This window comes from Lupinus angustifolius, chromosome LG17 (assembly GCF_001865875.1).
Source record: "Lupinus angustifolius cultivar Tanjil chromosome LG17, LupAngTanjil_v1.0, whole genome shotgun sequence".
NCBI classification, from domain to species: Eukaryota; Viridiplantae; Streptophyta; class Magnoliopsida; order Fabales; family Fabaceae; genus Lupinus; species Lupinus angustifolius.
The window spans coordinates 5,723,238-5,745,204 of NC_032025.1; the positions used below are offsets into that span (position 1 = coordinate 5,723,238).

At 35.7% G+C, this 21,967-nt stretch overlaps 2 protein-coding genes across 2 annotated transcripts; one reads left to right on the forward strand and one right to left on the reverse strand.

Annotated features, from left to right (window-relative positions):
* LOC109331707 (probable protein S-acyltransferase 23) lies at nucleotides 61–14,838 on the forward strand. Its single transcript, XM_019566379.1, has 14 exons — nucleotides 61–353; nucleotides 923–1,063; nucleotides 1,818–1,930; nucleotides 2,662–2,741; nucleotides 3,348–3,511; nucleotides 4,286–4,424; nucleotides 4,534–4,633; nucleotides 11,317–11,374; nucleotides 11,838–11,915; nucleotides 12,028–12,126; nucleotides 12,328–12,406; nucleotides 12,503–12,651; nucleotides 14,364–14,540; nucleotides 14,621–14,838. Exons 1-14 carry the CDS (start codon nucleotides 108–110, stop codon nucleotides 14,636–14,638), a joined length of 1,641 nt encoding a protein of 546 aa, XP_019421924.1. The 5' UTR covers nucleotides 61–107; the 3' UTR covers nucleotides 14,639–14,838.
* LOC109331942 (L-galactose dehydrogenase) lies at nucleotides 15,747–19,877 on the reverse strand. The gene is made up of 5 exons (XM_019566750.1): nucleotides 19,666–19,877; nucleotides 18,798–19,029; nucleotides 18,351–18,650; nucleotides 17,593–17,721; nucleotides 15,747–16,052 (listed from the first exon to the last, which is right to left on the reverse strand). The coding sequence occupies exons 1-5, from the start codon at nucleotides 19,824–19,826 to the stop codon at nucleotides 15,921–15,923; spliced, it is 954 nt and encodes a 317-aa protein (XP_019422295.1). The 5' UTR covers nucleotides 19,827–19,877; the 3' UTR covers nucleotides 15,747–15,920.

Sequence of the window (21,967 nt, forward strand, 5' to 3'; positions counted from 1 at the left end):
TATATATATATATATTTTGAGTCCTATCTTATAATACATATATTTCTCAATAGGCAGCTCCGAATAAACGTAGCAGCATCTCAATTTGAATGCTGTAGCATTGAGCAATGGCATCCTCAAAGATCGTGGTTGGATTATCATCATCAGATTCCAAACCCAACGAAAACCACGATCAGGATCAACCTTCCATTCTCGATGTTTTCACTGCCTCTGCTCATGGCCATTTTCCCAAATTGAGGTCCTTCGTTGAACAAGATGCTGCTTCTGTTTCTGTTCCTGATGTTAATGGTTATTATGCTCTTCAATGGGCTTCTCTTAATAATTTCCATGAGATTGTTAACTATATCATTCAGGTATTTCCCCCCTTTTCCTAACTTTTTTGTTTTGAATAAATACCCAAGTTTGTATCTAAGAAAAACATGTCTCCAATTTAGTGGTTGATAAATGAAAAATCTGAACTTGCTTCATAAAATTTCAAACAATGGTCAAAATAGTCAATGGACAGGGACTAATTTGTCTCTAAAATTTGATGGGTATTTCATATCCTTGAAGACCAAGTTCGGATTTTTCATCTTTTAGGGATAAAATTGGACCACAAATTTTTTTCCATCCAGGATGAATCTGAGTATTCATTCTTTTTGTGTATTTTTATGTGCTTATCTATTATCTATTTAGCTTAGAATTGATGATAGGAAAATTGGGCGTTCTTGAAAAATTAAGATGATTTTTGCCTTATGGAAGTTTTGATTTTATTCTTTGAGAAATCGTTGGCAGGGTTAGAAATTATTAGTTTTTGTAACTTTGAATGGGGGTCTCTATATGATGAAGTTGATTTTATTTGAAGGTTGGTTATGCTTATATCTTGATTGGGGTTTCAATGTGCTTTTTTTAATTAAACTGTACTTGGGTCTTTGTTTTGAAGCATGGGGGTGATGTTAATGCTACTGACTACATGCAACAAACGGCACTTCATTGGGCGGCAGTTCATGGTTCAACTGCAGCTGCTGATGCGCTCTTGGAGAATGGAGCCCGGGTTGAAGCTGCAGATATAAATGGATACCGGGTATTCTTTCCTTTTGTAGTACATCCTTACATTTATAAGTAATATATATAATAAATATCATAATTATTTCTTATATCTTTTTTAGTTAACAAGTAATATATGTTGGGAAAAAGAAACAATATGCATGTAAAAAGTTTACTCCATAGGTATCTTCTGAAACTTTTGTAACTTATATTTCGAATACAATCAGAGATTAAAGAATTACTTATAATGATTATATGAAGCTGTTAAATGTTAAATTGTTTCAAGTGTGTGTTTTGTTTTAAACTTTGAATAGGTATATTGTGTCAATTCTTATGTTGTATGTGTATTTGGGACATGTAATTCTTAGAATTGCATAGGCTAGGCCTAACCAACCCTGAAAGCTAGTTCATAGGGTGTGGGATGCCCAATTCTTAGAATTCCAATGTGGGACTATCTTAACAGTAATGAGTGAGCATTTAGGTTCCTGTGTAAAATTGATCAAATATATAACTGTATGTTTAATGTATAAAGCAAATCCTAATTTAGAACCTGGGTATGGGTGAGACGTGTTACCAAACCTGATTGACATTCCTATGTGTAAAAGTAATTCTAATTATTTTTGGTTTTCAGATTTTTATACTTGTCTAATGATATATAGTATAGTTCTGTCAAACACTGAAATGTTAGGTTTGAATGTGCAGTCAAATACATTACAATTATTCCGCTCAATCCATTAAATTTAATTTATGCTGCCAATACTATTATATTATGAGTTAAATGGTTTGTGCAGGCAGTTCATGTTGCTGCACAATATGGACAGACAGCTTTCTTAAATCACATTGTTGTAAAGTACCATGCTGATTTTGATGTGCCAGATAATGACGGAAGGAGTCCACTTCATTGGTATGCAATAAAGCTTTTGATTTCACGTGTTAGTGAATAAATTTTACTCTGACAATGAGACTTTATCGTGAATGTCACAGTTCCACCACACATTTAATTTTGCTTTCAATGCACTCATAAAATTATTTAACATGCATCATGCAGTTAATGCTTTGGGTAAACTGTAATTCCATTTTCAAATTAATTAATTTAATGGGGTTGGCACATCTCTGGCCAAGCCTTCTGCCTGCACTTGTTGTGGATTGGGTTTGTTTCCTAGATTGCCCCGAATGGTAGGCAGTATTTAAATTCCACTATCAACCCCCACGAGGTTGGTTATCTCCCCTTACCTTGCAAAGGGGTATGCCTTCCCCGAATCTTAACTTTTTTGTACAAAAAAACTAATGGAATGAGGTCTTGCTGTAATTCATAGAGTTTTGATTTACTTTATGTTAGTAGATGCACTGTGTCAAATAGTTTGAGTAAATACTTGAGTTAAGACAACTTAATCTACATATCAGAAGTCGAGACACACCATTGTCAGGAGAGACACTGAAATCAGAATACTATGTCTCAAAAGATTAGATGTCATAAAGTGGGGTTTCAGTACACAGCAAATTGGGTTAATCAGTGGGAAAAGAAGGAACCCTACCCAAAATTATTGTTTCTTATTATGATTGCATCTCCAGCAAGCTAAATCTGTCGAAAATCCCAATTTTCTTGTTTCTTGAGCTTTTACTTCTTATGACCAGGGCTGCATATAAGGGATACGCTGATACAGTAAGATTGCTTCTATTTAGAGATGCAAGTCAAGAGAGACAAGATAAAGACGGTATGTCAAGCTGGCCTTTAATTCCCCTATCTGTTTGTACAAATCCTTAATTATGCATTCTTTATATCATAATAGTGTCCCTATGTAGTTTTTAGTATTTGCTCAATCTCAGCCCAAAATACACGAATTTGATGTTTCATGTCATTCTATCTGATGCTGAGATGAGCTATCACCTATTGCATTATTGTTACCCAAGGTGAAAATGTTATCACTTTCTTATGATCACATATAAGGGTGCGTTATTGTTATGCTACTGTCATTATCATGTGTTTGTTATTGTTGATTGTATTCATGATCTTGACATTGCTGGTTCATGGGGTTTGTATGCTGGATTTATCTCTTTGAATTTTAGGAGGCTTCAGACTCACCTTCAGTTTCAAATGTTCATTTGGTGGTACAGATTTAAAATTTTATGTTATGTGCTTGAAATATGATGATAAATTCATTAAAGTTTGAATGTTAATATAAATTATTGCACTGGATTAAATTTTGAATTAATACTTATGAAACAGATCATTTGTACTGAATCTATGGTTTAACTTATAGTTCTGTTCGTCATTGTAGTTTTTTTTTCAAATGAGATATTATTCTGCAAAATTGGTGCAGGGTGTACACCGTTGCATTGGGCTGCATTAAGAGGACATTCAGAAGCGTGTGCTGTGCTTGTACATTCAGGCACAAAGAAAGAACTAACAGTGAAGGACAAAGCTGGATTCACTCCTGTGCAGCTTGCAAATGATAACGGTCATCGGCATGTCGCCCCTTTCCTTGTACGTTACATTGTATTGATAAGGCCATTGGTTGTGTATTTTTTTAAGAAAGTTCCTACCGAGTCTCCAAGTGATTAATAACCATTGTAAAATTTAGTTTTTCTGAATGCAGGAGATCACAAGCAGACATACATTTAAGTTTATGTACATGTCATCTAGAGTAGTACCTTGCCTTGATTTTCCTATTAATTGTTCATACAATCTTCTAACTTGCTATCTATTTCTTAAACGTGAAAGGGAACAGAGGTATATTAAAAAAGGAAATAAGTTTTTTTTTTTGTGTTTTATTTGTTTGAAAATTTGAATGGTTAAAAATGTATAAATGAAGGGTAAATTGTAACGTTAAAAATTCAATAACATTAATTTATTAGAATTTATTTAATATTGAAATACTTTCCGACCCTCTTAACCTTAATCTGTTAGGGGAAGGTTATTATATCCCTCACATGCCTCCTCATATGAGACCTTTTGGCATGAAAGGTGGACAATGAACAGGCTACCTTTACGGCATACTTAATTTCAACTTTTATATAGAAGAATGTGAGTGGACAAGGATCTAATTTTCGGCCACTTGGTCAAAGAAGCTCTGATAACATGTCACGAACTCTCCCAAACAAAGCTTAAGCTGTTAGGTGGAAGCACACAAATGACTTTCATTGTACCTCTAACAGAATGCCAGAACCATCAATGACTTGTTGCATTTTGTATATACAGATAGTCAGATACTTGTATCGTCTCTGTAACTAATTATTGTGTTCATTTACGTTCTTGCAGTCTAATCAACAACGGGCTCATAGCAACCACTGGAGGCGAAAAGTTTGTAATTTGATGTTTACAGATACTGGTTATGCTCCCATCTTATTCTGTATTATAATCTTTCTCACGATCCTCTTCATCAACTCAGTCGTTGCAGGTACTTCAAGAATTTTGTGCCTATTTGCAATATCAGAAACACACTCATACTTGAGTTTTCCCCTAGGAAAGATGACTAACCATTACTGTATCTTTTCCACTCATACCAGCTCCTAATCTTAAAAAGATTACTGCTGTTGTTGGACTTTGGGCCTGTACAACTTTTTCTCTAGCAGTTGGTTCCCTGATTATGTTTTATAAATGTAGTAGGTATGTTTCTGTCCCATATTTTTTTTGCTTTTATGTGCAGTATGGTGATATAACTATATGTTATCTTCATATTTATGTAACTTTTATGTTTTTTATGAGTATAATATCTACTGATGCATGCTTCTTATCATGTGAATACTTCACTAAAATTATGAACCCAGAAGTTGGATATGAGAGTTAAGACTTAAACTTGACTTTGCTTTCTTTCGCATGTTGAGTTGATATTGGAACTCTTTAACCAAAGATGACTCTCAGAATAATCATTTCTACTTCAGTCAGTTTGCTTCTTTGATGTTTTTTGTTTTCTTTATTTGTTTTTAGGAGGATCTCTTACTCCCTAACTCTTTGAAATCATCTTCTGTCTTAATGAATTCCTATAAATAAATAAAATAAACTCTGATAGGGGGCAATCTGATAGGATGCCACCTGTTATTAAAAATGTGTACTCTAGAGGGAAAAGGAAAGTTTGGTTTAGTGATAACAAACTTTCCTCTCCACCTTTAGGCAGTTAGTTAGTTAAGGGAAGTTAGGGTTCTATAAGTAGAAAGGTAGTTAGTAAGGGGAGGTAGTTAGAAGGTATTCTCTGATTTGGAATCAGAAGTAGGGATTGGATCGTGGGATCCAAGGCACTCAATTCTCTCTTGTAATTCTACTCTTTCTTCAATAATAAATCTAGAACCCTAACAGAATCTCTTGATTCTGGGTTAGGGGCAATTCTTTTCTATCTTTAGCTCATCTTTTCTTTTATTAATTGATACCAGTCTTAACACTGGTGTCAGAGCACCATTCTTGGTGCCTGAGGGGTGGGAGACCCCACGTTCTTTCTGCTGCTGATCCTGTGGCGTATGGTTTCTACGAGAAGCATGGCAAAGGAAGGAGATAGTTGGGGCCAGGAAAGGGAGGCAGTTCATACTCGATTAGAGTTGAACGAGGCTAGAATGAAGAGAACAGAGGATTTAATGGCAGCAATAGCAGAGAAATTAGGGATTAGAACAGAGTCCAATTCCATCGAAGGAGATAGTGAACACGAGGATGAAAGTGGAAGGCCTGGGCTTCATCATAGCCAACGTGACAAGTGGAGACGTTTAGAAATACCTATCTTTGTTGGAGACGATGCGCATGGATGGGTCCAACGCTTGGAGAGGTACTTCACTATGAGGGGTATCACGGCAGAGGAGAAAATGCAAGCAATGATGGTAGCTATGGAGGGAAAAGCCCTGAGTTGGTTCCAATGGTGGGAGAGATGTAACCCAAAGCCCACATGGGAAGGTTTCAAACTGGCAGTAGTAAGGAGATTCCAACCTTCTATGGTCTAGAACCCATTTGAGTTACTTTTGGCCTTAAAACAGGAAGGAGGGGTGGAAGCTTATGTGGAGGAGTTTGAGAAATATGCGGGGGCATTAAGGGAAATCAACCAAGAGTTTGTAAGAGGAGTATTCATCAATGGATTAAAGGAAGAAATAAGGGTAGAGGTGAGGGTGTATGAATTAGGTACTCTGCCTGAAATCATACAAAAGGCCCTCTTAATAGAACAGAAGAATATGATGGTTAATAAGAGGCCCCTGTTAAGTAATTCCAGGATAGGGGGGTATTTCAGGGGTGGATCAGTTAATAAAGTTGTTACCTTGGACCCCACGCAATCTGGGGGTAGCAGGAAGGAAGGATCCTCTGTTGGGAGTGTAGGAGGGGGATTTAGAACCCTCCAAGAAGGGGATAGTTCTCGAATTAAGGGTGAATTTAGAAGACTATCAGCTGCAGAGATGAAAGATAAAAGGGAAAGAGGGTTGTGTTTTAGGTGTGATGAACCCTTCTCTAGGGACCACATCTGTAAACACAAACGATTAAGTATGCTCCTAATGGCAGAAGAAGAAGGGGAAGACAATGTAGAGGGAGAGGGTGAATCCCTCACCTTCTTGCAACTTTCTCTATTTTCAATGAAGGGTCTAACCTCAGTAAGGTCCTGGAAGATTGGGGGGAGATTGCAGGAGTGTAGAGGGAGGGGGTGAATCCCTCACCTTCTTGCAACTTTCTCTATTTTCAATGAAGGGTCTAACCTCAGTAAGGTCCTGGAAGATTGGGGGGAGATTGCAGGAGGTCCCTGTAGTCATCTTGATTGATTGTGGGGCTTCACACAACTTCATTTCTCAAGAGTTGGTACAGAGGATGAATTTAGCAGTGGATAAAACAAAAACCTATGTGGTTGAGGTAGGAGATGGCCACCACATTAAGTGCCAAGGTAAGTGCTCACAGCTTAAACTTTGCATACAAAAACTAGAAGTTCAACAAGACTTCTATTTGTTTGGCTTAAAGGGGGTTGACTTGGTACTGGGGCTGGAATGGTTGGCTGGTTTGGGGGAAGTCAAGGCTGATTTTGGAAGAATGAGGCTGTCAGTTTCAATAGGGGATTCTGCGGTCACTCTGGTAGGAGACCCTGCTCTGTCCAGAGCAGAATTGTCACTAGGGGCCTTCATGCAAGTCTTGATGGAAGAGGGACAGGGGTTGCTGGTTCAGTATGGGGAAGACCAAACCAGAAATGTTCAGAGGGTGCCTCTAGAGATCTCTGAGGTGGTGCAACAGTTTCAGGAGGTGTTTCAAGACCCAGATGGCCTACCTCCTTCAAGACAGCATGATCATGTTATTCATTTGAAGGAGGGGTCTAATATTCCTAACATCAGACCCTATAGATGTCCTTATTATCAGAAAGCAGAGGTTGAGAGGTTAGTAGCTGAGATGCTTGAAGCAGGGGTCATTAGGCCTAGCATAAGTCCCTACTCTAGTCCAATTATATTGGTGAAGAAGAAGGATGGGGGTTGGAGGTTTTGTGTAGACTACAGGGCCCTCAACAGGATCACTATGCCTAACAAATTCCCTATCCCCTTGATTGAGGAATTGCTAGATGAGTTGGGGAATGCAAGGGTTTTTTCTAAGCTTGATCTAAAATCAGGTTATCACCAGATTCGTATGAAGGAGGAAGATGTGGGCAAAACAACTTTTAGAACTCATGAGGGCCATTATGAGTTCTTGGTTATGCCATTTGGCTTGACCAATGCTCCATCTACATTTCAAGCTTTGATGAATGAGGTACTTAAACCCTACTTAAGGAAATTTACTTTAGTTTTCTTTGATGATATTCTAGTGTATAGCTCAGATTTTGCTACACATGGCAAGCACCTTCAACTGGTCCTAGGAATCTTGGTCACTCATGCCCTCAGAGCCAACTTCAAGAAGTGCAGTTTTGGGCAACTCAGCATAGAGTACTTGGGGCACATTATTTCTGAAGGAAAAGTAGCTGCTGATGAATCCAAGGTTGAGGCAATCAATTCCTGGCCCAAGCCTACTAATGTCAAGAGCTTGAGAGGTTTTTTGGGTTTGACAGGATACTATAGGAGGTTTGTTAAAGGCTATGGCAAGATAGCCAAACCTTTGACTAACCTGCTTAGAAAGGATGCTTTTCAGTGGGGAACAGAGGCCACTGTGGCATTTGAAGAACTTAAGAAGGCAATGATGCAGTTACCTTCACTAGCACTCCCTGATTTTTCCAAGGAATTTGTGGTGGAGACTGATGCCTCAAGCAAGGGATTGGGAGCTGTGTTGATGCAAGAAGGGAGGCCATTGGCATTCTGGAGCCAAGGATTATCCATCAAATCTCAGCAGAAATCAGTCTATGAGAGGAAGTTAATGGCTTTGGTCCAAGCTATCCAGAAATGGAAACACTATCTGTTAGGGAGGCATTTTGTGATAAGAACAGACCAGAAAAGCTTGAAATTCCTCTCTGAACAGAGGTTGTTTTCTGAAGAGCAGTTTAAATGGGCAGTCAAATTGATTGGGTTGGATTTCGAAATTCAGTACAAGCCAGGCAAAGAAAATTCTGCAGCAGATGCTCTGTCCAGAAAGGTTTTGTTCTCTGCCATATCAATGATTTCCAATGATGATGTGGGCACATGGATAGAAGAATTACAGCAAGACCCTAGATGGAAGAAGGTAATACAAGATTTGTTGGCCAACCCTATTTCCCATCCAGATTATGAGCTTAGACAGGGCATCTTATACTATAAAGGGAGGTTGGTTTTATCAAAGGATTCACCTAGAATCCCTATAATTTTAGCAGAATATCATGCCTCTCTTATGGGTGGCCACTCAGGTTATTTTAGAACTTACAAAAGAATTTCCAATTTTCTGTTTTGGATAGGGATGAAAGGGGACATCAAGGCCTTTGTGGAGGCTTGTGAGGTCTGCCAGAGGTGCAAATATTCTACCCTATCCCCTGCTGGGCTGCTTCATCCTTTACCCATCCCTCAGCAAGTTTGGATGGATATTTCCATGGATTTCATAGGAGGATTGCCAAGAATTAAAGGTAAGGACACCATATATGTAGTGGTGGATAGATTGACCAAGTATGCTCACTTTTTTGCCTTAGGTCATCCCTATTCTGCTAAGGAGGTGGCCACCTTGTTCCTCAAGGAGATAGTCAAATTACATGGTTTTCCCTCTACCATAGTTTCTGATAGAGACCCTTTGTTTCTTAGCAATTTCTGGAAGGAGCTCTTCAAATTAGCAGGGACAAAACTTAAGCTCAGCACCTCCTACCATCCACAAACTGATGGTCAAACAGAGGTCACGAACAGATGCTTGGAAACTTACTTGAGGTGTTTTATTGGATCTAAGCCTAAACAGTGGATAGACTGGTTGCATTGGGCAGAGTTTTGGTTCAACACCAACTATAATGGATCTTCTGGGATGTCTCCTTTTAAAGCCCTGTATGGCAGGGATCCCCCTGTATTGATTAAGGCTGGAACAGTCCCTTCTAAGGTAGAGGAGGTGAATCAACTCTTGACTACTAGGGACAGAATTCTAGAGGAACTAAAGCTGAACTTGGCTAAGGCTCAAAACCTGATGAAACAGGCTTAGGTATGTTTCTGTCCCATATTTTTTTTGCTTTTATGTGCAGTATGGTGATATAACTATATGTTATCTTCATATTTATGTAACTTTTATGTTTTTTATGAGTATAATATCTACTGATGCATGCTTCTTATCATGTGAATACTTCACTAAAATTATGAACCCAGAAGTTGGATATGAGAGTTAAGACTTAAACTTGACTTTGCTTTCTTTCGCATGTTGAGTTGATATTGGAACTCTTTAACCAAAGATGACTCTCAGAATAATCATTTCTACTTCAGTCAGTTTGCTTCTTTGATGTTTTTTGTTTTCTTTATTTGTTTTTAGGAGGATCTCTTACTCCCTAACTCTTTGAAATCATCTTCTGTCTTAATGAATTCCTATAAATAAATAAAATAAACTCTGATAGGGGGCAATCTGATAGGATGCCACCTGTTATTAAAAATGTGTACTCTAGAGGGAAAAGGAAAGTTTGGTTTAGTGATAACAAACTTTCCTCTCCACCTTTAGGCAGTTAGTTAGTTAAGGGAAGTTAGGGTTCTATAAGTAGAAAGGTAGTTAGTAAGGGGAGGTAGTTAGAAGGTATTCTCTGATTTGGAATCAGAAGTAGGGATTGGATCGTGGGATCCAAGGCACTCAATTCTCTCTTGTAATTCTACTCTTTCTTCAATAATAAATCTAGAACCCTAACAGAATCTCTTGATTCTGGGTTAGGGGCAATTCTTTTCTATCTTTAGCTCATCTTTTCTTTTATCAATTGATACCAGTCTTAACAAACTCATTGGTGAGATTTATTTTAATATTTTACTTTTTCCATTTAGTTATTAATTTTTGGCTTGCATTATTTAATGATTTTAAGCATGGTAGTTGGTACCATGTGATACTAATGATTCGTATCCTGAAACGAAACCAAAATGGAAGACGGCGATGCAAAACCTGAGAAGCATCGTAAATGGTTCTGAATCCTGGATGAATCGCAGAAATCATTTGAATAATAATTTCTATTTGTGTTTTTCAATTCGCAATGGCTGCAGAAACGTCTGGGTTGCACTCACAAGAGGTTCGGGTCTCCAGTGACCCTGTTCCTTAGAAGAAGCTGTTAGGGTTTTATTTGCCGTTTTTTAGTTTATGTCAGATCACACATGAAGACAGGCCAGTTCCGTGTGACCAAATTCTGAAATTTTGTTTTGAGCCTCTTTTATGGACCTTTTTGAATGGTGATGGGCTGGGCAGTCTCGAAACTACCCTTCCTAATAATTATAGGTCATTATTTCAGAATTAATTACTGAAACTTACCCTAACATTCACATTTTGGCATACCCCATACCATCTCTGTTGCTGCCTTTTGTCATGCATGTTGGTTATTGATGAATTATTTGACTCAAATGCTAATATAACTTTTTTTCTTTATGTGCAAATACATTTTATGTTATTTTTAATCACTGTCATGTATCTTACAAATCGATTCACGATTCAGAAAATAGGTCTTCCGATCCATGATTCAAATCTGGATTTGATAACCTTGAGTTTAAGGCTTACGATTTGTGTTTTGATCATGTGATTTTTTCCTAGGCAACCATGTTTTGTGCTGATTCTTGTCATGCTCTATTGTTAAGTTCAATACTAATATTATATATATGTATATATATTTAGTTATATATGCTTGCTATGTGTTTTGTCAAACATGTCGTATACCTGGATTTATCATAATTTTTTTTGAAGTTTCTTTGTGAGCTTACTTTAATTTACCTAATTTATTGATGTTATTTTCAACTGTGCAGCAAAGATCCAGGTTACATAAAACGGCCAGGAGACTTAGGTACTCAAAGTGATACAGAGGTGTGCAGTACTTTCATGGCTGTTGTATAAAAAGTGTTATTACTTGCAAGTGATATTAGTTTATAAAAAAGTACTTGCACCTGAGCAAGATTTTATCAAGGGAACACTATCCTGTTACAAGGGTCCTCTTTCCTGAGTAATGATTTTGTGGTAGTAAGTTGGGTCAAAATATGATAGTATGTATTGTTACTTAGATAGTATATAGTTATAAAATTACTTGAATTTATCTCAGCAGGCAATAGGTGTATGTGGTACATAATTTCTGTTCATTTCAGGGGTTGCAATACTTAGCAACTCCTAAGGTTTCACTAGAAGATTGACAATAACATATTATAATATTTATTAAAAAGAACAGGATTATTATATATCTTAATGCAGATGTCACATTTTACTAAAATATAGATGTATTCACTTAAATTTAATAGTGTACTAAAACCTGAATGCTACATTCTGTATTCTGCAGGATCCTTTGTTGCACATTGATCTGAATAGCTCATCTGTTTGGGTGGGAAATTGGTCTCAACTTTGCCCTACCTGCAAGGTTTGCCTGTTCTGAATTCTCTGTATTCAAGAGTCCAATGTTGATATTTTAGTTGATTAAATTCTCAAAATAAGTTATCACTCATCAGGTTTTTCTCAAATTGTATCATTAGATTATAAGACCTGTGCGATCTAAGCATTGCCCTACTTGTAACCGTTGCGTGGAACAGTTTGATCACCATTGTCCGTGGATATCTAACTGTGTGGGAAAGGTAATGTTTTGCTATTTATTCTTTACCCACTAGAACAATAATGCATTCTTATGATTGATTTATTTTATTTTTTTCTTTACTTAAGTTTGACTAATATATCATAAATCAAGTCAGGCTGTTTTTCCTTCTGCAATGGATTGGTTTTTCTTCTTTCCTTCATTCCATGTGAGCCTTAAATCTTAATTGTTATGCGTCTTGCAGAGGAACAAAAGGGATTTTTTTATCTTTATCTGCTTTGCAACTTTGACTTCTTCCTCTAGTGCTGTCATTGCAGTTCACAGTATGTCAAGATCTCCTTTTGAACTTTTCTATAACCGATATTGTCTAGTTTATTATTTAACTTGAACCAGATGACAGCTTCTTTTTTTCATGACAGGAATTTGGACGTCTACAACAACATTATCAACAGGAGAAACATGGTTCCATCATGTGTTGGTTATACATCCAAGTGTTATTGTATTTTTGGTGATGGATGCTGTTGTTTTCATCGCGGCTACGACTTTGACGATAACACAGGCTTCCATGGTGATTGCTTGAAACTATACACTAAATTTTCATCAATAATCATTTACATTCTTGAAACGCAGAATTTCAATTCAATTCCAATCCTGTACTTCTATACAGCATTGGAATTGGCAAAAAATATTCATTTTTATGGTTAGAGCAAATAAAGATTTGCAGTTATCGAGGGATGTCGTCAATGATGATGGATTGATGGTTGGTGGATTATGCCAATGACGATGGACGGAGGGAGCCTGCAACAATGGATGCCATGATGACCATGGTTGATGACATTGTGGGTGATAGTGGTTAAAGGATATTGTTCATGATAGTTTTTGGAGACCACTATCAAGGATGATGATCGAAGCGAGCCCCAGATAATGATGGTTGGAAAGTGACCCTAACTATATGTCCTCTCCTACTGCGAGCATTCTCATTATTCTCCTGACTGAGAATTCTCACACAGATAGTCTGTAGTATAACAGAACGCTGATGTGGCAGTTAGAGAAAGGACAGCTAGGTTGAGTATTAGGTTAGTGGAGTAGAGTATATATGAAAGGGAACACAGGAGAGAAGGCAGGTAATTTTCGAGTGAGTTTTTTGGTGCCTTTAGTCAGGAAGGTTGGAGGTCTCTTGAATGACCTGTGGACTATTTTCTTTCTCGTTTCCGTTTCCGTTTGAGTTTCTTCTTTCTATTGTAATTCCTTCTTGGTACTGGTTTCTACATAAACCAGTAACTAGTGGAGGTTCTTAGTAGATATTCCATAAAATCAGATTGTTCAGTATCAGGTACCTAACATTCTTGAACCAAGTTTGTCGAACTAATTATCGAGTAGCGGTAGTATCATGTTTCTAAGTAAAAGAGAGGATCCAAATACATCATTGACTCTTCCGTTTTGGGTATTTATCATATTGGGCAGAACCAACCTTCCCAATATAATTAATATTAAATGCAAAATAAGACAAAAAACACTTGAAACAACGGAAGGAAGAATAAACTTGAAGGTAAACTTAGCATGGAGAAAAGTGAGCAACAAAATATGAAAATAACGCAAGTGCAAGATATAGCAGTGGCATATTTGTTTGTTGTGGGATAGCGTCCTGCCATCACAAGGCCAGATAGAGTTGAAGTCAAATCTAGCAGCGCTTGCTAACAGACTTAAGTAGGAAAAAAGTTGCACCCTAACTAATAGCTATAACTTTTGGCCTAGTGGTAAGCACTTGGTCCAATACTTGGTGTCATAGCGAATGCACACGTTCAATTCCCAGATAGGCATGAGCTGTTGGCAAGCGATTAGAGGGGAATTTCGGTTGAAGGTGAACATTGGTGAGGTCCGGTGGTTGATTCACAGATTGAGCTGGAGGTTGGCTTCACAAAAGAATGGAGGCACAGTTTTGTAGAAAAAAAGAGAGATGAGTTCCCTTTGCTGGAGCCATTATTTCTTTTCTACGAGCCTGCAAGTTCTCTACAATAATTGTTTACCATTCTCTCTCCAAAAAATGACTAAGTCACCTTCTTTAGGCACAGGAGAGGATCCAAATCCGTCAATGGTATATTTTCAAAATTGTTTGAAAATTTGCCTTCGATGAAGCAACTTGCTCATGCTTGTCAACTGTGAAGGCTTTGAAATATACATAACTGCATACAAGAATCACACACACAGTTTCTATTACTCAAAACACCTTGAAAGTAGTAGCTATAGAAGATTTTTTTATGTTTGTAAATTGTAATGCAGATAGCTCGAAATTTGACCACAAATGAAGTTGCAAATTCATCCCGTTATGAATATCTTCGCGGTCCTGATGGACGATTCAGAAACCCATATAACAACGGTTGTTGGAAGAATTGTACCGACTTTGTTCTTCTTGGCTACTCAGATGATGATCACATTGCTTGGCCTCCATTACAGCAGGTGGTAATTTAGGACAATGTCCCTTGCATCAACTCATCCTTTGTTATATTATTCTGTAGTTGTAATTGGTATATACGCAGATGGTAGTTTGCAGCTAGGGTGTTTGTTCACTGATACATGTACATTTGATCACAGAGCAAAAAGAAATAGAACATTTTTCTTTCCGGCCTTCAGAAAAACTAATTGTTTGATGTCATAGTGTTAAGAGAAATCCTTTTCACACTGCATTCATCATTGTATCAACTGTCTCAGAGCTTTGAAGGAATTCAATGTTCTGTGACTTCAATGAATTATTGAATTTACCCGGTTTATCATGTATGTTTATTGCTTATTTTTGTCACGTCTCCATTTTCTACCTTCTTTCAAGAACAAACTTGTATCCTTAATAGCTAGGATTTAAGGCCAGGAAGAGTGTAAACTTGATGTAAGTGGCAAGTAGTCTTCATTTTTTGCATAATATTATTCTCAATGAGACCATGTTGGTGATAATTTTGTCACCTTAAGTGTGTTATGATTAAGTTTGATACTCATTTGCAATCTGTTTGTAGTTAACCAGGTTGAATTTAGACATCTATAGCTCTAAATCATTTCATATTGGCCTGGATTTCTTGTGAACCCTGCTATAAGTTCTGCAGTGGTATGGTTTTCAGAAACACATTATTGTTATTGCTGAATGTTGATGCCAATTCTAAACCATGCTCTGGTGATGGATGGTACAAATGAAAACTGAGCACCTATTTGCATTGTTTAACTTAGGGAAGTAATGAAGTATTACTCAGTGTCAATCTTGAAAGACTTATAGTGCCATTGCAAGTTAGTTTAAGACTTATAGTTCGTCTCCTAATTAGATTTGGCAGGATAATCAAGAAAAGGAAAAAGCTTGCTACCCATAAAGTACATACTTATAAAATGATTATTAATATTTCTATTTCTTTTCCTTCCCCTAAAAACTAACTTGCAAAATGACTTATGAAAAATATTCTTTTTACTTTCCTATTTTACCAAATTAATTCTGAGCTTGTGGTACCTCTCCAAATGATAAAAGTACTTTTTTATATAGATATTAACATTACGCATCATTTACATATATTACTTTTATTTAAAAAGTTAACAATTATTAACACAAGTGATGAACATTGCACACATGCTTAACAGTTAAAAAGCTCTTACATCATTAGTACAAAACCCCAAATCAGCATTACAGTCATGAAAATATAATGAAGAAATATTCAACTTCGAAAGAGTATTAAAATTCCTTATTATTTTCCTGTTAATTTTTAATAAAAAATTAATTGGAACGAGGGTAAAAGACATTGACAGTGTATCCTCATATAAGCTGTGGGGTCTCTTCATAGGCAACACGAAGCAGTAGTAAAAGTATCAGCTCTGCTGGATTCCACTAGGCCATGTTTGATTTTTAACAGGCTTTAGAATGTTTCCAACCTCTGTTAGAGCCTCTTCATCAATCCCAGAATCTGCTAGTTCTCTTGCAGCATCAACATTCTCCTCCACCTAATTTGTTCAATTATTCAAGTTAGAACAAGTCATTCTTATTAAGTAATGAATCCAAATTACACAGATTGTGATCTAAGACATGGACAAATCTCGTTATTATTGAGTTCAAGGAATTTGCCATTTTACATACAACTGCTAGTCGAGGGTAAATGTCTATTTGCGATTTGGTTTCTGAAAGGAAAAAAGGAAAGACTCGAAAGTCATGTTACAAGTGTATTTCATTGTTTTCAAGCATTTCCTTTCCAACATTGCTCTCCAAAAACCAACTAGCGGACATTTCTTAGGAGAAATGATATATATTTAACAAGTCACACAATTTATTAGTATATTCTAACTTCTAAGTAACCAACAGATTTGCTTGCAAGTCAAAAATGTTCCTAAAAGTACAAAATAGAAAATAGATAACGAGCATAACAAACTTTTGCTGTTTTTAAACCCTTAAAAATGCTCCTATAACTAGAAAACTTTGAAGCCATTGCATAGGCAAAGTGGGGTTTTCTATCATCAGAAGCAAAGAGAAAGGACCTTTAAGCAAGTCAATAGTTGAAAGATCCCAAATTATAGTCCTAAACTACTGGTTCTTGATTTTCTGTGGTGATCACTAAATCATAATCAAAATTTCCTTCTTCATACAAATGTGGTAAACCCTGAACACCGACAACTGTGGTAAACCCTGAACACTTTATCTACCCATTGCAAATGATTTGTATGAAATTTTCTGACCTTGGGAGAAAAATCTAAACAGGTTCTTTCTTCTAACTGTGCCGATCATTACTATTTACTACATAATGTCTATGCCTTACAGAGAAAAGAAGAGGGAACAAACACCTCTACTTTTGTAGCCAAATAATATTGAAATAAAAGAAACTGAAAGAGAAGACAATAAGACATCTAAAATAGACGACAACGATAAGAAAGTATTTTTCCGCTTGAATGTTGAAACTATGAAAGAAAGAGGTAGAACACAATAGAGGTTCATATCCAGTTTAGGTACAAAGTATTTACAGCACTTCAGCATAAATAGCTAAGCAACATGAACTCTTAAAATAACATATAATAAAGTCCATCGATACACAAAGATAACAACAATAACAATCAAGTCTTAATCTCACTACGTAGGTGAAGAACTCAGATATACCACAGAGAATATAGTATTATATGATAACAGACATATACTCAAATGAAAGAGTGTAGCAAAGTGGAAAAACATAATGGTACATTTCGAATTATTACCAACAATGAGAGCCTGAAAACCTCCTCAATAAGATTTTCATCACATAGTCCATCACTTTATGGAATCAACTGATTTTTGGTTCTTTGTTTACTTGGTAAGCACGAGAAGGACAAAGGCAAAGAGAAGGTTCAAAAAGGAAAATGCTTATATCTCTTGGGTAAAAACAAAAAAACAGGAAACCAATTTATTGGCCAATCCATAGAATAGCTTGCCAACATGGTTTCACACATTATTCACAAAATCACATGTAATATAGATTAATACAATTAAATATGGTAATTTGGGAAAATCAAGAAACAGTACCTGTTTGACTGACTTCATGCCAACAAGAACCGATGTTATTTCTTTATTTAATAAGCTGTACTGCATTGCTAACTTTGAAATGTTTTTTCCCTTTTCTTTACAATAGGTGGCAGCAGCTTGACATGCAGACTGCAAAATTACAAAATTAGATACACAGAAGCAAATTGGTTTCGATGAAATGTGTACCAGACCAAAAGCAAAAATCAGAGACTGAGAAGAAAAGTAGTTCAAAGATGTTTGCAAACATCATTAAGTGCGCAATATTTGGATGACCAAACTAACTAAGATGATTCCTTGTTCTGTCAAAAGGATGTTGAAATTCATCATCATTCTTTTAATAGGCCATATGGTAAAAAGTAATAGATTGACTAATTTGATTTTCACCTCTCTATATGTTTATTCCTTTTCAAATTCCAAAATTTGTTTTATTATTTTTCGGTCTTTTTCCAGTAGAAGTTCTCCTTATTTTTCCTTTATATAAGGATCAAATTGCAAAAAATTACTTCACCTATACAAAATTTGGAAGAATAATGTAGTAATGTTAGAAAGTCAGGAAATAGGATCATAGCTGTACTATGCACCCTGGGTATAATTACATGAGCAGCATAAAATTCTGGGAGGATTTAAAATGTATAGTCCAGGAAATACCCATAGGAAAAAAAAATTATTTATTCATGCACACAACAGAATCAACATTATTTATTTATTCATGCACACAACAGAATCAACATTATTTATTTATGTGAAAATAATAACACCTTGAGTTCTGGTGAAGCCGGATGCCATTCTGGAGGACCACTCTCAGTGAGGAGCCCCATAGCTAGTGGAGAAGCATTTATAATGCCAACACCTTTGCTCTTTAGATAGGGAATTATATCCTCCAAGGTAGAATCATTGATACAATGGTGGCAATACGATAGTACGACATCCACTGTTCCAGGTGGAACCCTATCAAGCACATAAGTAAAAATGCCCAAAGGAAGCCCCGTAATGCCAATGAAACGAATTTTCCCTGCTTCCTTTAGTTTCTGAAGGGCAGGAATTGTCTCATTAACAATCTGTCTTGACAAGAAAGCCAAGGAATTAGTTGCGTTTTAATCAAACCGACAAACCCATCATAGACATAGTCATCATAAAGACATAAACCCAAAGAAGTGTACTTTCTGAACATGAAATATTTCTATAGAAGAACAACTATAACCCACCTGGTCTAAAGATCCAAATTCAATATCATGACATTGCAGTATGTCAACATAGTCTAGCTGCAATCTTTGCAAGCTCTCTTCTATGCTCTTAGTTACTCTCTCTGCACTGAAATCAAAGCCTTCGTCCTTATACCTTCCACACTTGGTTGATACAATATATTCACTTCTTGGAACATCCAGAGCTTTTAATGCCTTTCCGAGCATTTTTTCTGACAGTGTTCCTCCATAGTACCTTCAAATTCAGAAAAGGAAAGACAACATATTGAAATGAGGTCCCTAAAGAATGAAAATAGAAAGAAGAAAAAAGAAAACCCACTACTGATTGTAATGTTGCAAATGTGATTATTTGTTGAAGCCATTGAAGACTAATATGTAATAAACTATTTCAGGAGCATTCATTGGCCCAGAACATGAGAAATCAGAAATTATTCAATAAAACTGATGAAGTAAGTAAAAGCTTTGTTTGACAACAAAACCGGTTTATCCTTAAAAAGTGATTCTACAATGTGCTTATTGCAAAATTGAATTTTTTGAAAAGCTGAAAACATATCTTCTCAAAAAGTTAATTTCAACTCATGTTTCTTTTTCATTTCTGAAAGCCCAACCAAACAATGTGCAAGTATCAGAAGTGCTTTTTCAAATAAATAAATAAATAAAAAAATCACTTTTTTTAAGACGAAAGGTTAAACAAACAAACGGGTTAGAATAATTCATGCAGATCTGGTTAACAAAACGAACCCCACATAAATGAAGTCTATATCTAAAACAAATTATGTTAAATTTGCAATTGAATAACAAAAACATAAAATAAGATATTGGGAAAAACAGAAAATAGTGTCCCTAAATTAAAAAGAAGAAAGGTGTATACGGAGAAGTGTCGAAGAAATTGATGCCAGATTGAAAGGCGAAGCGAACAGAAGAAATAGCATCTTCATCGGAAACATTGCCAAAGACATTGCCCAGTGGTGAGGCTCCGAACCCAACACAACTCAGCTTCAGCCCAGTGTTCCCCAACTGCCGAAACTCCATCGTTAACTTTCTCACCACTGTTTCGGAACAAGCAGGCCTCTATATCGTGCTGATATTTGCTCTTTCCAATAAGTATCACTTCTTCTATATTATTATTAGTACGATTGAAGACACATTTCATTAAGGATGCATTATTATGATGAGTAAACATGAAATAATTAATAGCTAATGTAATTGTTTTTTATGTTCTGTCTGTTGATAGATTTTAACTATTATAAAGTACTCCTAAGTTTTTTTTTTTCTTTTCTCAATCTAAATTAGTTCTGCAAATACGTGTCCAATTATTCATCACTAAATTTTGCATCAAATTTAACGATCTAGTGAGTGAAGACACATTTCATTAAAATTGCTTCAATAATTGAAAAATCTAAATTAGTTAGGGAAATATGAATGGAATTAGTTGGATACCTTCATTATACATATGAATGGAACTAGTCATAACAATTTTGGAAAGATTAAGTCTCTATTAGTCCTAATAATGTCGTGGTACACCAATTTAGAGATGGCAAATTAAAGTATAAGTGTAATATTTTTGTATTGTCAACCTAAAAATTTATACATATGTTATCCACATTTAGTTGTATTATTTTGTTTAGAAGTCAATAATTATTAAAAATAGAGAAAAGTTTACAAATCTCCCTTAAACTTTATGTGTTTTACAAATAGACACCATAAACTATTTTTTTCTCATAATTACTTCTTAAACTTTAATTATTGGTGAAATTATTCCATATTTACTTTATATGTTTGCTAAAATCTACCACCACAAGTAGCGGTACAAAAAAATATGCCGTCTATCATGATTATGAATAGTCAATAAACTCTATATTGTAACAGTATACAAGTTTGGTGCCTTACAATTTGTAGCTCCAAATAAGAAAAAAAAAGGTGTTATTTCTAATAATATTTTGAGATCCATGGCATTGTGCACTTATGTTTCACACACTACGCTAGAGTTACCATTTACGGTGTTTATTTTATATATATAATAATGTTTTTATGTGCTTTTTATTTGACCGCAATAGTATATGGTCATTATTAACAGCGTTTCACAAACGTTATTGGATTGATTATATACCACAACGCAACACATAAAAAGCGATGTCAAATAGTGCATCAATAAAACAACGCCTCGTCCACAGAGCGCCATCATATAGTGGATCAATACAACAACGCATCGTCCACAAAGCGCTGCCATATAGTCTTAAATAAACAGCGCATTTTATAGTTCTTATTAACATTGCTTGTTGTTGCACGGTTGAAGTTCATATATTTAACAACGCAATAACAAAAAAACGTTGTTGTATTATTCATAAATTTTCTCAAACAACGCCTTAATACAACAGCGCATCACATGCATAACATTGTTGTATTAATAATGTACCATATCTTTTTCTATAAAAAAGGTTGTTGTAGTTATCCTATAACTACATCACATTCTAGCATGTTAGGGCTTCCCCTAGAATTCGCTGTTGATTTGTATAAATTAATACTTGCATATACATTTATTAGCAGAACAGACATTCTCAATAGCACAAACATTTATAAATTCTCAACAACACAGACACATTAATACAGGCCAGAAGTTTGTTTTATTAAACATCGATACAATATAAAATACAAGCAATGAATATCATGCCAATTATATTTTGACAGATTACATAATTACAAATAAAAAAATTATACAAATTACAAAGAAACAATATTATACAAATTACAAACAACAAAAATTATACAAAGACTACTTGCATCTATTTTTTTTTTCATTTTCTTTGATTGTTTTTGTCTTTTATGGTCATCCTTGTCTGGATGAGCATATTGATTTACCCAAAGCCCTTTATCGTGATAATCTCTTGTATATAAATCATCATCCGTAGTTGATCCGCTTTCACGCGACTGATATGTCCCAAAAAAGGATCATCTTCATCAATATCTTTATATTCTTGGTCATTAATATTATTGACGATTATTTTGTTAGATAAAAGAACAATGAACCATTTCATATCAGCTGAGTCACTAACATAGAATACCTGTTGAACTTGTGATGTTAGAATAAATGACTCATCTTTATATCATGACCTATTAAGATCCACTTGCATGAACCCTAACTCATCAACTCAGAAGTCATTGTTGTTATCAAC